The 12,838-nt window shown below is 38.8% G+C and overlaps 1 protein-coding gene across 1 annotated transcript; it reads right to left on the bottom strand.

Annotated features, from left to right (window-relative positions):
* Nucleotides 1–7,885: 7,885 nt before the first annotated feature.
* LOC147623775 (pentatricopeptide repeat-containing protein At4g39530-like) lies at nt 7,886–12,562 on the bottom strand. The gene has a single exon (XM_086820389.1). It carries the CDS (start codon nt 11,943–11,945, stop codon nt 8,919–8,921), a length of 3,027 nt encoding a protein of 1,008 aa, XP_086676515.1. The 5' UTR covers nt 11,946–12,562; the 3' UTR covers nt 7,886–8,918.
* Nucleotides 12,563–12,838: the final 276 nt, after the last annotated feature.

Below are 12,838 nucleotides of genomic sequence, written 5' to 3'. Positions count from 1 at the left end.
TAATATGTTCAGTGAGTCTCACTTTTTTAGCTTTGGTGTAAGCACATTTATTCATAATATATAAGGTTTTCCATGATCTCCAAAAATTGTTTGTTTTGATCTTCAATTTTAGACAAAAAAGTTAGTAATTTTGAATTTAATTTACTTTCATCTTTACTAAAATTAAATTTTAAAACTTTGATTTCAAAACTTGTTATAATTTAAAACCTTACACTTTATTTGGAACCTTAGACTTTATGTCATTAGGAGACCCTCACAAAATTAACTAATTGAAAAGAGTGAATAGGAGACCCTCACAATTGATTGCATAATCAAAAAATTGCACAAATTAGAGAATTTGTGATATTCACCAAATAAAAGATTGCACTAAGAGTTCTTTGATTATGATTTAATGTATAAAAGGAACTCCTAGTAGAGCTCAAACATCCTTGCCACACCCCCTGAGCATATCTCACTCTCACTCTCACTCTCACTCTCACTCTCTCTTAGTCACAATGGTCATCAATCTATGATTCACACTGTTACTCTCACTTTGACCTCTACTCCGTGGAGGTTTGACATGATTACAATGATAGAAAAATATTAAAACTCAGAATCTTTCTCTCTAATAACAATATGCAAAGAATTTCCTAATTTGGGGAAAAAAAATCTTTGTACATGCAAATTCACCAACTTTCTTCTTAGGGTAACATGCATGTAAGACAAACGAGTTAGAAGCACCTAAGAAAGTTCTTGCCTATATCAAGGAAGTGCTCGTCTATATCAAGGAAGATGGAGGACATGAAGACACAAGTATAGCAAATAGATGCCTTATCTGAGACTACACAACAAACAAAGCAATAGAAGGAACTCAAAGCTACACTTGCAAAAGGCATAGAAGGCATGGACAATTGACCATAAGGAAAGAGAGAACGTGAAGCCCATAAAAGGTTTTGTACCCAAAGGGATGAGACACATTAGCAAACATCAAGAAACATATTTGAATTGCCTCTTCTCGCCGATGATGGTGTTGAATTTCTAATCATTGTGACACATTCTTCAAGATTCAATAGTGGTAAATGATGATGAAGAGCAGAAGATTGAGCTCTACTACTGCAGCAGTGAATTGCCACCCAAACCATCTTCGGATTACTCTTTAATGGCTCCAAAATGAAGGCTAGCTTGTAGCAGCAAGATCAACAACAAGAAGACATCTAGAAGCTCACATTATCTACAATTTAAGGTGAATTATCTTGCGCACAGCCTCTTTAGTTAGCTTCAAGCCAATGTGAGACAAAGTGCCGGAACATTGAGCGCCAAAAACTCCCAGGAGATTTAAAAAAAGAACCAAAGACAAAGAAGGCCTCTACATCAATTGAAGTCCTTGGGCATCAAGAGGATCTCCATCCCACAACACAAACCATAGTGAAAACCTTACAAACACCACATCGTAGTCTTTTTTGTTCTCCCCCATCTCCTTATATTCCCACTGTGGCCTTGGAGACCATTATAACTTACATCATCTAAAAAGTCAAAGAAGGTGAATTTTTTGATATTGTCACAGATACAATCATACAACCATCACCACACAGCCTCCTGTGGCATCTATAAATTCCACCATTCTGTGGCATCTATAAATTCCACCATTCTGTAGCATCTATAAATTCCACCATTCTATAGCATCTATGAATTCCACCATTAATAAGATTTTTGAGGATAAAACCCACATCAAGAAGGGGGGCATGTTAATGCCATTCTGTATCCCAAATTTGTATCGGTCCATCATTATATGATTTTGATACAGCAAGCCATTCACAATTGTCAAAATTTTATATCATTAGTCCATGGAGTCCATGTAAAGGAGGCTGATGTCATAAAGCCACAATCGTTTTGAGTCTTTTTATGAATTTCCAGCCTAATGTGAGCACATGGGCATAGTACTTTTAGACTTCTTGTACACACTCTTACACATAATTGAGATAGCCCTTGTTGGCAAATTCATGTTAGAGAGAGAGAGAGAGAGAGAGAGAGAGAGAGAGAGAGAGAGAGAGAGAGAGAGAGAGAGAGAGAGAGCATTTGCATGTGCATGCACACATGCAAATTCATGTTGGAGAGATGTTTGCGTGTGCACGTGCATGCGCACACTTGTAAGAGAGCAATTCATTGTGTATTGTGCCTTTCATTCCCTTGCATTTATGTGTGAGAGGAGAGTGGACCATCTTATGTGATGGTGAAACTACAATGACAAAATGAGCCATCTCATGTGGAGTAATTGTAGTGAGTGACACATTAGTGGAGCAGATGTGAACGGGGAGAGTGAGCAACCAAATTAATAGGGAATGGGTAGATGAGAGTAATAGGGAAGTTCTCCATGACAACTATACACTCATGCTAGGGGGGGAGTAACAAGAGGAGACATAGAGAAGCACCCTACCATGTAAGCATGCAAATGATCTCTCTCTTACATGCACTTAGCAACAAAAAATGTCTTATGTGCCTGACCACCTTTTTGCATGTGGTCACCCAACACTAGGTGCCTAGCATCGTACCAATAAGCATACAAATAATCTCTCTCACACATGCACTTATAAACCAAAAATAGAGATTATCTCTTAGTCAATGCAGAGAATTACAAAAGTTGTGCTATTGCACTTACAAAAAATTATGATTATAATGTTACATGACCATGGTACATGGATATTAGAATATTCCACAAATTGAATAATAGAAGAAATAAACCATAAACACCATATCATAATTCAAGAGCATAAAAATCAAAGAACACAAGATTGGGTGCAATCTCCCTCCCTCCCTCCCTCCCTCTCCCCCTGCGGATATGTGCGGCTCCACTCCCATACGTAGTATTTAAATCATATTATCATAAATCTAGCCCTTGAAGCCATAAATAGCATAGCTTTTTCAAAATTGGGCTTTTTACAAAATTGAATCTTAGTCCAATGCTTTTAAAGTATCTCATAAAAAATAAACCTTGCCCAATATATCTATAATGGGCCAAACCATACAAAATCAAATATTTAGCACACATGTGCTCGGCTAGATAATCTTGTCCAATGTCCACCTTGGTTGTTTCGAACTCATGATCTATACTCAAGATAGTTCACAATGTTAGATCCTAATTACTTTAGAATCACTCACAAAAATAATTCTGACAAATGAAAATCATTTACTACCATGCTTCACGCATAAACCATGCATCACACATAATTAATTGGATTCACTCCCATGATAAAATATTATGAAAAATTTCACTCCCATGATAGTCCTCCCATTTAAGAAGACAACCGTCTCCTCGGTTGTAACTATCAACACACACAAGAGATTAAACACATTAACCATTCCCACATTGGATTCACTCACAATGTCTTTCACACATGTGTTACACGTGTCTTAGATTGGATCGGATTCACTCACAATTAAACTCACACAACCTTTATACGTATCACACGTGTCTTAGAGTTGATAGAATTCACTCACAATCAAGCTCCCACATTCCTTACATGTGTTGTCACACATGTCACAATTGGTTGGATTCACTCACAACCAATTAATTCTTTAATCACACTTGGGTCACCCAAGATAAATAGTCAATATTATGATTCATAACATTCCTTCTTGCTTGGGTTGCAAATTACCTCAATTGCATATTTAATTAGCAAGTGAAGAGAGTTAAGATATAATATCCATCACAGATAGAATCCCTCTCAACACTAGATTGTGATAAATTATTTGTCTCACAGATAAATATCACTTAGATTATCCATCAACGGACATCAAAAGAGTATCCTTCACATACACCAATACGAGTATCTTTCACACAGACACTAACACGAGTATCTTTTTAGAGACATTAACATGAGTATCTTTCACAAACACCAACACGAGTATCGTTCCCAGACATCTCGTTAACTTTATTTTGAAATTGAAAAGAAAATAATTTTTGTAAAGTTGAAATATATTAAGGTCTAGGGATTCATTGTGAAATGACAATAAGTAACATATTTCCCTTGATGATCAGTCGAAAAACATATGTGCATTATTGTTATTTCACTGAAGTCTTAGTAGTGAATGATCTAGTATGTATTTTCTTCCGTGTTTAGAAAGTACATACCAGTCATTAAAATGATTATGACGAATAATTTTAATTTAACTAAGCACTATTCTTTGTCTATTTAGAAAATCAATAAACATACCCAAGATTAAAATTTCCCCTCTTATTCGGCAAAAATGTCACCTATGGAGATAATTTTCTTTTCATATTAAACAATATATAAGAATGAGTTTTAGGCTTACCTTGCTAGTGGTAGAAGTCATGATTTGGATTACCCTCCTACTACTTAGGTTGGCTGTCGTCATCTTCATCTTCAAACAATCACGTTCATGACCGCAACTTGATTCTTTCTCTTTTATGGGCACTCATATGCATAATGTCCTTCTTTGTTGCACTTGTAACATGTAATCACACGAGGTTTTAGATCTTCACCACCATTGTTGGTCTTATTTGCAACTTCAATTTTCTTCCCATTCACTTGTGAACCATTGTCCTTCCCCGATTCATCTTTGTGTGTTGAAACTTCTCAAAATGTTTAGATCAAGAAAACTGAGGAATATGAGAATCTACCACTGTAGTGTCTCTCAAAAATCCATCTTTCTTCTCGTAGTTTCTTGCTAGAGAGATGACATTGCTAAGAGAATGAGGATGAAACATGTTCACTTCTGCTCTAATAACTGGCTTTAGACCTACTATGAACTTCCTTCTTTTCTCTTTTTCTTTTCACGCACTTTCTCTATAGCTTGAAGTTGTAATAAAGTTTGCCAAAATTTGTCAGCATAGGCTGATATGTTCTCCTTTTTGAGCTGTCTAAAAATATCACATTGCTGTCTAGCTTTACTCTTATATCACATTGCTGTCTGGCTTTACTCTTATATGACGGAGGTAAATCCTTCTTGATCAGCTTCTGGAATTCTTTCATGACTTTGGTTTGCGTTCGCCCTACCTAATAACATTCCAACAAAGAGCTGCACGGCCTACCAAATGATTAGTAGCACATTTAACCTTATTCTTCTCAGAAAATTTTTCTCCAAAAAATAATCATCAAGCTAGCTCAACCATGCGAGTATGACATGTGCATCCATTTTTCCATCATAATCCTGAAAAGTAAAAGCCTTTTTGCTAATCTTGTTTCCCTTTTGAGATTCTTGAGCTTTTAGAGTAGCTCGCACAGTCCTTTAGATAGGGTCCTCCTCAGAATCCAAAGAATCTAATTCTGAACATGCACGTCTTTGCTTCTTGCAAGCAAATTTTCACTCAAGATCTTCTCTTTGTCTCTTCTTGTGCAAGTATTTTAAATTTGTTGAAAAGCCTTCAAACTTAAATTTGAGAAAAATGAATTTCTTGATGTTTCTTCAAGTCTCTAGACTCAAATTCAATACTTGAAATGTTTGTGCTTTGATACCATTGTTTAGGACCATGGCACATGGAGATTAGAATATTTTACAAATTAAATAATAGAAGAAATAAACCATAAACACCATATCATAATTCAAGAGCATAAAATCAAAGAACACAAGATTGGGTACAATCTCTCTCTCTCTCTCTCTCTCTCTCTCTCTCTCTCTCTCCCCCCCCACACACACACACGTGTGGCTCCACTCCCACACGCGGTATTTAAATCATATTATCATAGATTTAGCCCTTAGAGCTATAAATAGCGTAGCCTTTTCAAATTGGTCTTTTTACGAAATTGAACCATAGTTCAATGCTTTTAAAGTATCTCATAAAAAATAAACCTTGCCCAACATATGTACAATGGGCCAAACCATACAAAATCAAATTTTAGCACACATATGCTCGGCTAGATAATCTCGTCTGATTTCCACCTTGATTGTTCCAAACTCATGATCTATACTCAAGATAGTCCACAATGTTAGATCACAATTACTTTGGAATCACTCACAAAAATAATTCTAACAAATGAAAATTATTTACTACCATGCTTCACACATAAACCATGCATCACATAATTAATTGTATTTGTTCCCATGATAAAATATTCTAAAAAATCTCACTCCCATGATAGTTCTCCCATTTGAGAAGATAATTGTTCTTGGTTGTAACTATCAGCACACACAAGAGATTAAACACATTAATCGTTCCCATATTAGATTCACTCACAATGTCTTTTAAACACGTGTCACATGTGTCTTAGAGTTGATCGGATTCACTCACAATCAAACTTCCACATTCCTTACATGTGTTATACATGTCACAATTGATCGGATTTACTCACAACCAATTAATTCTTCAATCATACTTGGGTCACCCAAGATAAATAGTTAGTAATATTATTTATAACACGTACAAGGCCAAAGAATTGATAATGTTAACCATGGTGGTTAACACCTATCTCGATCATATACGAGCTGGTAAGTAGGAGATAGTACAAAAAAAAAAGATTGAATACATTTCACAATGCTAGTTGTTTGCCAAATTTTTGAATAGATTATACAATGCTAGTTGTTTTTCCACTCATTTGTTATATTTTAGGATAGATTTCAAAGGATGCATGTCAAAAAATCTAAAAACTGTCCCCCTTTTTCAATGGTCATATTTTCACCACGTCCACTTAATCCAAAAGGTCATGTCCTTGCACTCTATTTTAATGAGTGCTACTAAGATTGCATAGGATGGGCAATCTCACTAGCACTCCAAAAGATCCCATCCTCCAAGTCACTATTGTGCTGCCATAAGAGTCTATGGTACTTTTCCACAATTGGGCAAGCAACCATGTTTGGTTTGTCTCATGTAGGCGACCAACCAATGTATCCTTACCGACTATACACTCTCTTTGATGAGGGTACCTTTGCTCAAGTGGTATGATTGTTTTCTTGTTTTGCATAGTTATTTACGTGCTTTAGAAGTGTATAGAAGTGTCCAATCTGCTAGAACCTTTTATAAAAGTGTTTAAAGTTTTAAAGAGAGACTTCTTCCACCTCCTCGTCTTGTGTATGGTCTTTTTCTTTCGCCCCCTCCACCCGCCCCCCCTCATGCACTTAATAAGCATAGTCTGAAGGATAAACTTCACCAACAAGGTATTGAAGTCTATACGAGGTTTTTTAAAAAAAAAGTATTCAACAATTAGAGCATTTGACTCATTTTTGATAATTGCTTATGCAATTTTAACAAGTGTACCTTCGATACTAACTTTGTTAAACAGTAATTCTCTATTCTAAATGCAATATGACTTAGCTAGGATAAGATTTGCAAGTTAAGCTTTTTAATGAAGGTAAAAAAAAACCACACAAACATACCAACTCAAAAACATAATCCGAACTACCAAGGCATTCTAATTTATATATAATTTAAACCCAATTCATGTAATGTAAATTAGAGAAGCAATCCTATTCAATCAAAACCCTACCTACGTTTAGATAGTACCATTGTATCTTGTTGAAGATGCACTTGGAAAATATACATTCAATCTACTATCCACAAAACTTACATCACATATCTCAAACCTGAAAGTATTATCAAAGAGTACAAAAAACAAAAGTACTTTTTTCATACTTTCAAAGAGTATAAAAACCAAAAGTACTTTTTCCTTCATCTTTTTGTATAGATTATTCATTAATCACCTAACAATTTAAAAGAGTCACATTTTTATATACCAAGAAACAATGATGCTCCCACAATCAAAATTACCATATGGTAGTGACCCTAGATAACTGAGCATTATATAAAGAGCAATTAAGGATGATATTATAACCAAAACCCTAGACCTAATGCCTCTATATGACAAGTTTTTGACTTCCGTCATAAAAAAGGCACTTAACATTAGGCATGACTAACTAAGAGCGGCAAGGCATCAATTGAATGAGTACAAGATACAAGTCCAATAGAATACATTGTGGACATATCAGCCAAATGATAACAAAGTATAATGTCAAATCCTCAAAGGCAAGGTTACATTAGGATCGAAACTGACCAACCATAGAATGCACACACAAGTCTAAAAACAATCACACCAACAACATAAAACCATAGAATACACACTCAATACCCACCTCTTAGCATGTATATCACATCTATGTTTGATACACATCTATGTAAAGGCCCCCATTATGAGGCGACGCCATTGGTGCGCACGTCTTTGATGGAAACCCTGGCTTAAACGCCGATGACATCATTATTGTGACCATTGATGCTCAGGAGATGATCAGGGATGCAAGTGCTAGCTGGGACTCGAAGCAACGCCCCAACTCGAGGGTTTCAAGAGTCCCTGAAAAGGATCAAGAGCACGAGTCCCCGGATCGAGAGTATGAAAAATATTCTTGAAATATTTCCAAGAATACCTAAGTTCATTGTTAGTGGAGGATTGACGGTTGGCCGTGTTCATAATATGCAGGCGGTGATCGCATTTATACTGTGTAACCATCCACGTTGTATACGCGTCTACCACACCACGTGCATCACTATATATGGACACAAATATCACAAGGAAAGGTATCCAATGCTTGTGAGTATCCACACCCTCTACACTTAGTACTTCCTCTATGTATGGACACAAATATCACAAGGAAAGGTATCCAATGCTTGTGAGTATCCACACCCTCCACACTTAGTACTTCCTCCATCCAAAGTCCGTCTAGATCACCATCCAAGTTCTACTTGAGTACACATGAATGGACAGCACCATCACATTGTACTTGTCTTTTAAAAAAAATCTCTATCTATTGAATTGTCCATTGCACTTCGTTTTGCTATCTATCTTTCCGTTGTGCTGTATTCTTATATATACTCTCTCTCTCTCTCTCTCTCTCTCTCAGCCAAGCAAAAATACTTTCCATCGCAAATTGACACAATGTCGAGATCTCTCTCTCCTCCTATTAATGCTAGTTGCCATTCTCAACCCAACTCTATCTTACCTTAGCCTCTTCCTTCTCATTGCCTTGATCTTCTTTGCATCTGTCCACATGTGAGCATCTGCATAGATGTTGTACATCGAGATAAATGCTGCAGCATGATTTTCGTCCAATCTCATCGCACACTCCAAGGCCCGTTTGCCAAGCTCCACATTACCCCACTTTCTACAAGCAGCCAAGATGGTGTTCCACGTTGCCATATTGGGTTGCAAAGGCATCTTCTCCAACAGTTTCACAGCCTCACCAAGCTGACCTGCTCGACCAAGGAGATCAATCATGCAATTGTAGTGCTCAATAGTCGGATTAATGCCATGCTCTCCACGCATAGCTTTGAAATACTTCTGGCCCTTGTCCACAAGACCAGCATGACTGCATGCAGTAAGAACACTGAGAAAGGTGACTTCATTTGGCTGTACACCTTCGTCCCTCAGTTGATCAAACAAACCAAAAACAAGTTCATTCTTTCCTCTCCTTGTGAAGCCTATCATCAATGCATTCCATGTCATGAGACTCCGTTTTGGCATTGCGTCAAACACCATATGAGCGTCAACCAAACTCCCACATTTAGCATACATGTCGATAAGAGCATTTCCAATGATTTCCTCCGTTGCAGCAGTTCCACCGACTCCGGAATTAAAGGTCTTCCCCGATTCAACAGCCATATCCACCAATAAACCCTTCTTGACAACTTCACTGTGCAATTCTTGGCCCCTAACTACTGCTCCAATGGTGCCACAAGCCTTCAAGCTGCTAACAAATGTGGCAGCATTTGGAGACAAGCCCTCTACTTGCATCTGTTCCAACAGGATCAATGCTTCCCCGCCAAGACCATTTTCAGCATACCCTGCAATTAACGCACTCCATGAGGCAGCACTTCGTACTGGCAGCTGATCAAACAAATCACATGCTTCTGTGAGTGAGTGACATTTGTCATACATATCAACTAAAGTGTTGCTGACAAAAGAATCTCTCTCAAAACCATGTTTCACAATCTGACAGTGTAATTCTCGACCCCTGTCGAGAGCTGCTATGCTGCCACAAGCTTGCAAAGCATAAACAAAGGTAACAACATCTGGCGAAATGCCATCCACTTGCATCTCGTCCAGAACATTAAGAGCTTCGTTAAAAAGCCCGTTTTCAGCATATATTGCAATTATAGCAGTCCAGGTGACTACGTTCTGAACTGGAAGATGTGTTAACACTTCTTGCGCTTCTGCAAGTGCAGAAAATTTTGCATACATTTCCACCAGACTGTTGCCAACAAAAGGATCATTTTCAAATCCTTCTATGGCAATCTCAGCATGTAATTCATGACCCCTGTCTATAGCTCCTATACTGCTACAAGCTTTCAAGCCAAAAATGAACGTTGTGGCATCCATATGAACACCCTCCCTGTGCATTTCTTCCAAACAAATCAACGCTTGCTTTTCAAACCCACGTTCGGAATAGCCTGCTACAAGTATGTTCCATGAAATCACATTTCGAGCTGGAAGCCAGTCAAACACCGCCTGTGCTTCTACTAGTGAGCCACATTTGGCATACATATCCAGTAAAGCATTGCCAACAAAAGGATCTAGTTCAAATCCCTCCTTGACAACCTTGATGTGTATCACTTGACCCTTTTCTATGCCTCCAATACTGCCACAAGCTTTTAGACTGCAAACAAAAGTGACAGCATTCATAGGCACCCTTTGATTTTGCATCTCTTCCAGGTAATTCAGTGCCTCCTCACCCAGCCCATGATCAGCATACCCTGCTATCAATGCAGTCCATGTGACCACATCCCGAGCTGGCAGCAGGTTGAACACTTCCTGGACTTCCACTAGTGAACCACACTTGGCATACATATCCATCAAAGCATTGCCAACATACAAATCCTTCCCATATCCATCTAGAACAATCACACTGTGTATTTGCTGGCCCCTGGCTATGGCACCGATACTTCCACAAGCTTTCAGGCTGCAAGCAAGTGTAAAAGCATTCGGGCACATGCCCTCTATCTGCATTTGACCCAAACAACCGAGTGCCTCCTTGCCTAGCCCATGTTCAGTATAGCCTGTGATCAATGCAGTCCATGAGACAATAGTAGGAACTGGCAGGTTGTCAAACACTTTCCTTGCTTCAAGAAGTAAGCCGCATTTGGCATACACACTAACCAAACTGTTGCCAATAAAAGGGTCTGATTCAAGTTCCTCCCTAACGACCTTGGCATGTATTTCTCGAGAGCTCTCCATGCATTTCTTCCCAGCACAAGCTTTGAGTAGAGCTACAAACGTATACTTACTAGGGTCAACAAAATCCTCTTGCATTTTTGAAAATGATTGAAGGGCATTCTGGAAGTCCCCATATTCATTATACCCTTGTATGAGAGAAGTCCAAGAATGCTCATTTCGATGGACCAATCTGTTAAAAACCTGATGGGCATCTGGCAAGCTTCCACATTCCACAAATATCTGCACGAGGGTATTCCCAAGCACTCCGTGGGCTTCCAAGCCATTATCACAGAGGTGAGCATGAGCACGCTTGATGAACCCTAAAATTCTTTCTTTTCTGCACTTCTGCAAAACAGAGATGAAATTCTCCACTGAAGGCTGCTCAGGCATGTATTCCAGACAAGTGAGGGCCTCCTCTATGCTCATTGTTTCCCAGCTTCTGCTATGTTCGAACTGTGGTGTGCTAGCATGTGAACACCCTCCAGGCAGAGTGCTAGGCGTGCACATGTGCTCACATTCTTCTTGCAAGATAGGATTTGCAGAGTTTAACCATGCCTGATCACCACTGTAAAGTGCCTTGCCATCCATATCCTGCGGTGAAATGTCTTCATTGTCCATCATCAAGCTAGGGTCTGCAGATTTCAACCATACATGATGGCCTTTGTTGAATACTTTACCATACGCACCCTGCTTGGGCATTGCTTTATTATGCACAATCAAGCTACGGTTTGCAGGATCTAACCACACATGATTTCTTTTGCGAAATCCCTTTCCGTATCGTCTGCCTAAGCAAGCCTTCAACACTACCTTCATTGCTAGGGTTTGCAGAACCTACAGCAGATTACCCTTGCCCTTTACCATGTCTTCAAACCTGTCTCCCTTGATCAACACCGAACCAGGGTTTGAAAAATTAGACCATAACTGATTGCCTTTGTTGTTTTCCCTGCTTTCCAGCATGTCTTCAGTTAACCAATCCCAGCACGGTCTTGAACTAATCTTGTAGCCTCTATTGTGCAGGGCATGCAGTCGTTATTCAACTTTATTTTCCCTCTCTGAAATGATTCTGCCATGGCTGCTTTGTTGTGCTCACACCATCTGCAAGCATGAAATCTATGAGAAAGCAATTGCCAAGAGCTTTACCGCGACAAGGGTGGGGATGCGGGATCTCAGCTTGAAGATTCCAGGGCTTCTCTGAGCCGCCCTCTGCCCCCAGAGACCCATGGAAAGATATTCGATCCATGAAGAAGAAGAAGAACATTTGCACACGTGCATTCATGGACATACACACTAACGTATATTGATTAAGGAAATCTTACTACAATTAAGTAGGTTAGCGAGATGCATTCGTACTAAGAGCTGCCCACCGTTCCGCACGAGACTTAGGGACAATAGCGGTAGAGCTCTGGAGACCATCCTGGGACACAAGTTTGAATCTTGACTCACCACTTCAACTAGGGGTAGAATAAAGAGTGTGTTTGGTACAATCATGTCAATTTAAAAAAAAAGACTTAACAAGTTTCACTTGAAATAAATGCCCAGCCCTCATTTGTTAGTTCAACTAGTCCCCCACGGGCCACTCGTCCTCCAGACGGGGACGAATGCATACCATGGAGGCAAGCCTTAATTTGTAGCAGCACATCGAGCACTTGTGTTTCTGTTGCAAGCATCATTCATTTGATATGCATGTCCACCAAGGCATTGCCTAA

The sequence above is a fragment of the Cibotium barometz genome, chromosome 26 (assembly GCF_041138505.1).
Source record: "Cibotium barometz isolate CiBa-2024 chromosome 26, ASM4113850v1, whole genome shotgun sequence".
Lineage (NCBI taxonomy): Eukaryota > Viridiplantae > Streptophyta > Polypodiopsida > Cyatheales > Cibotiaceae > Cibotium > Cibotium barometz.
This window is presented reverse-complemented; position numbering and strand designations above follow the sequence as displayed.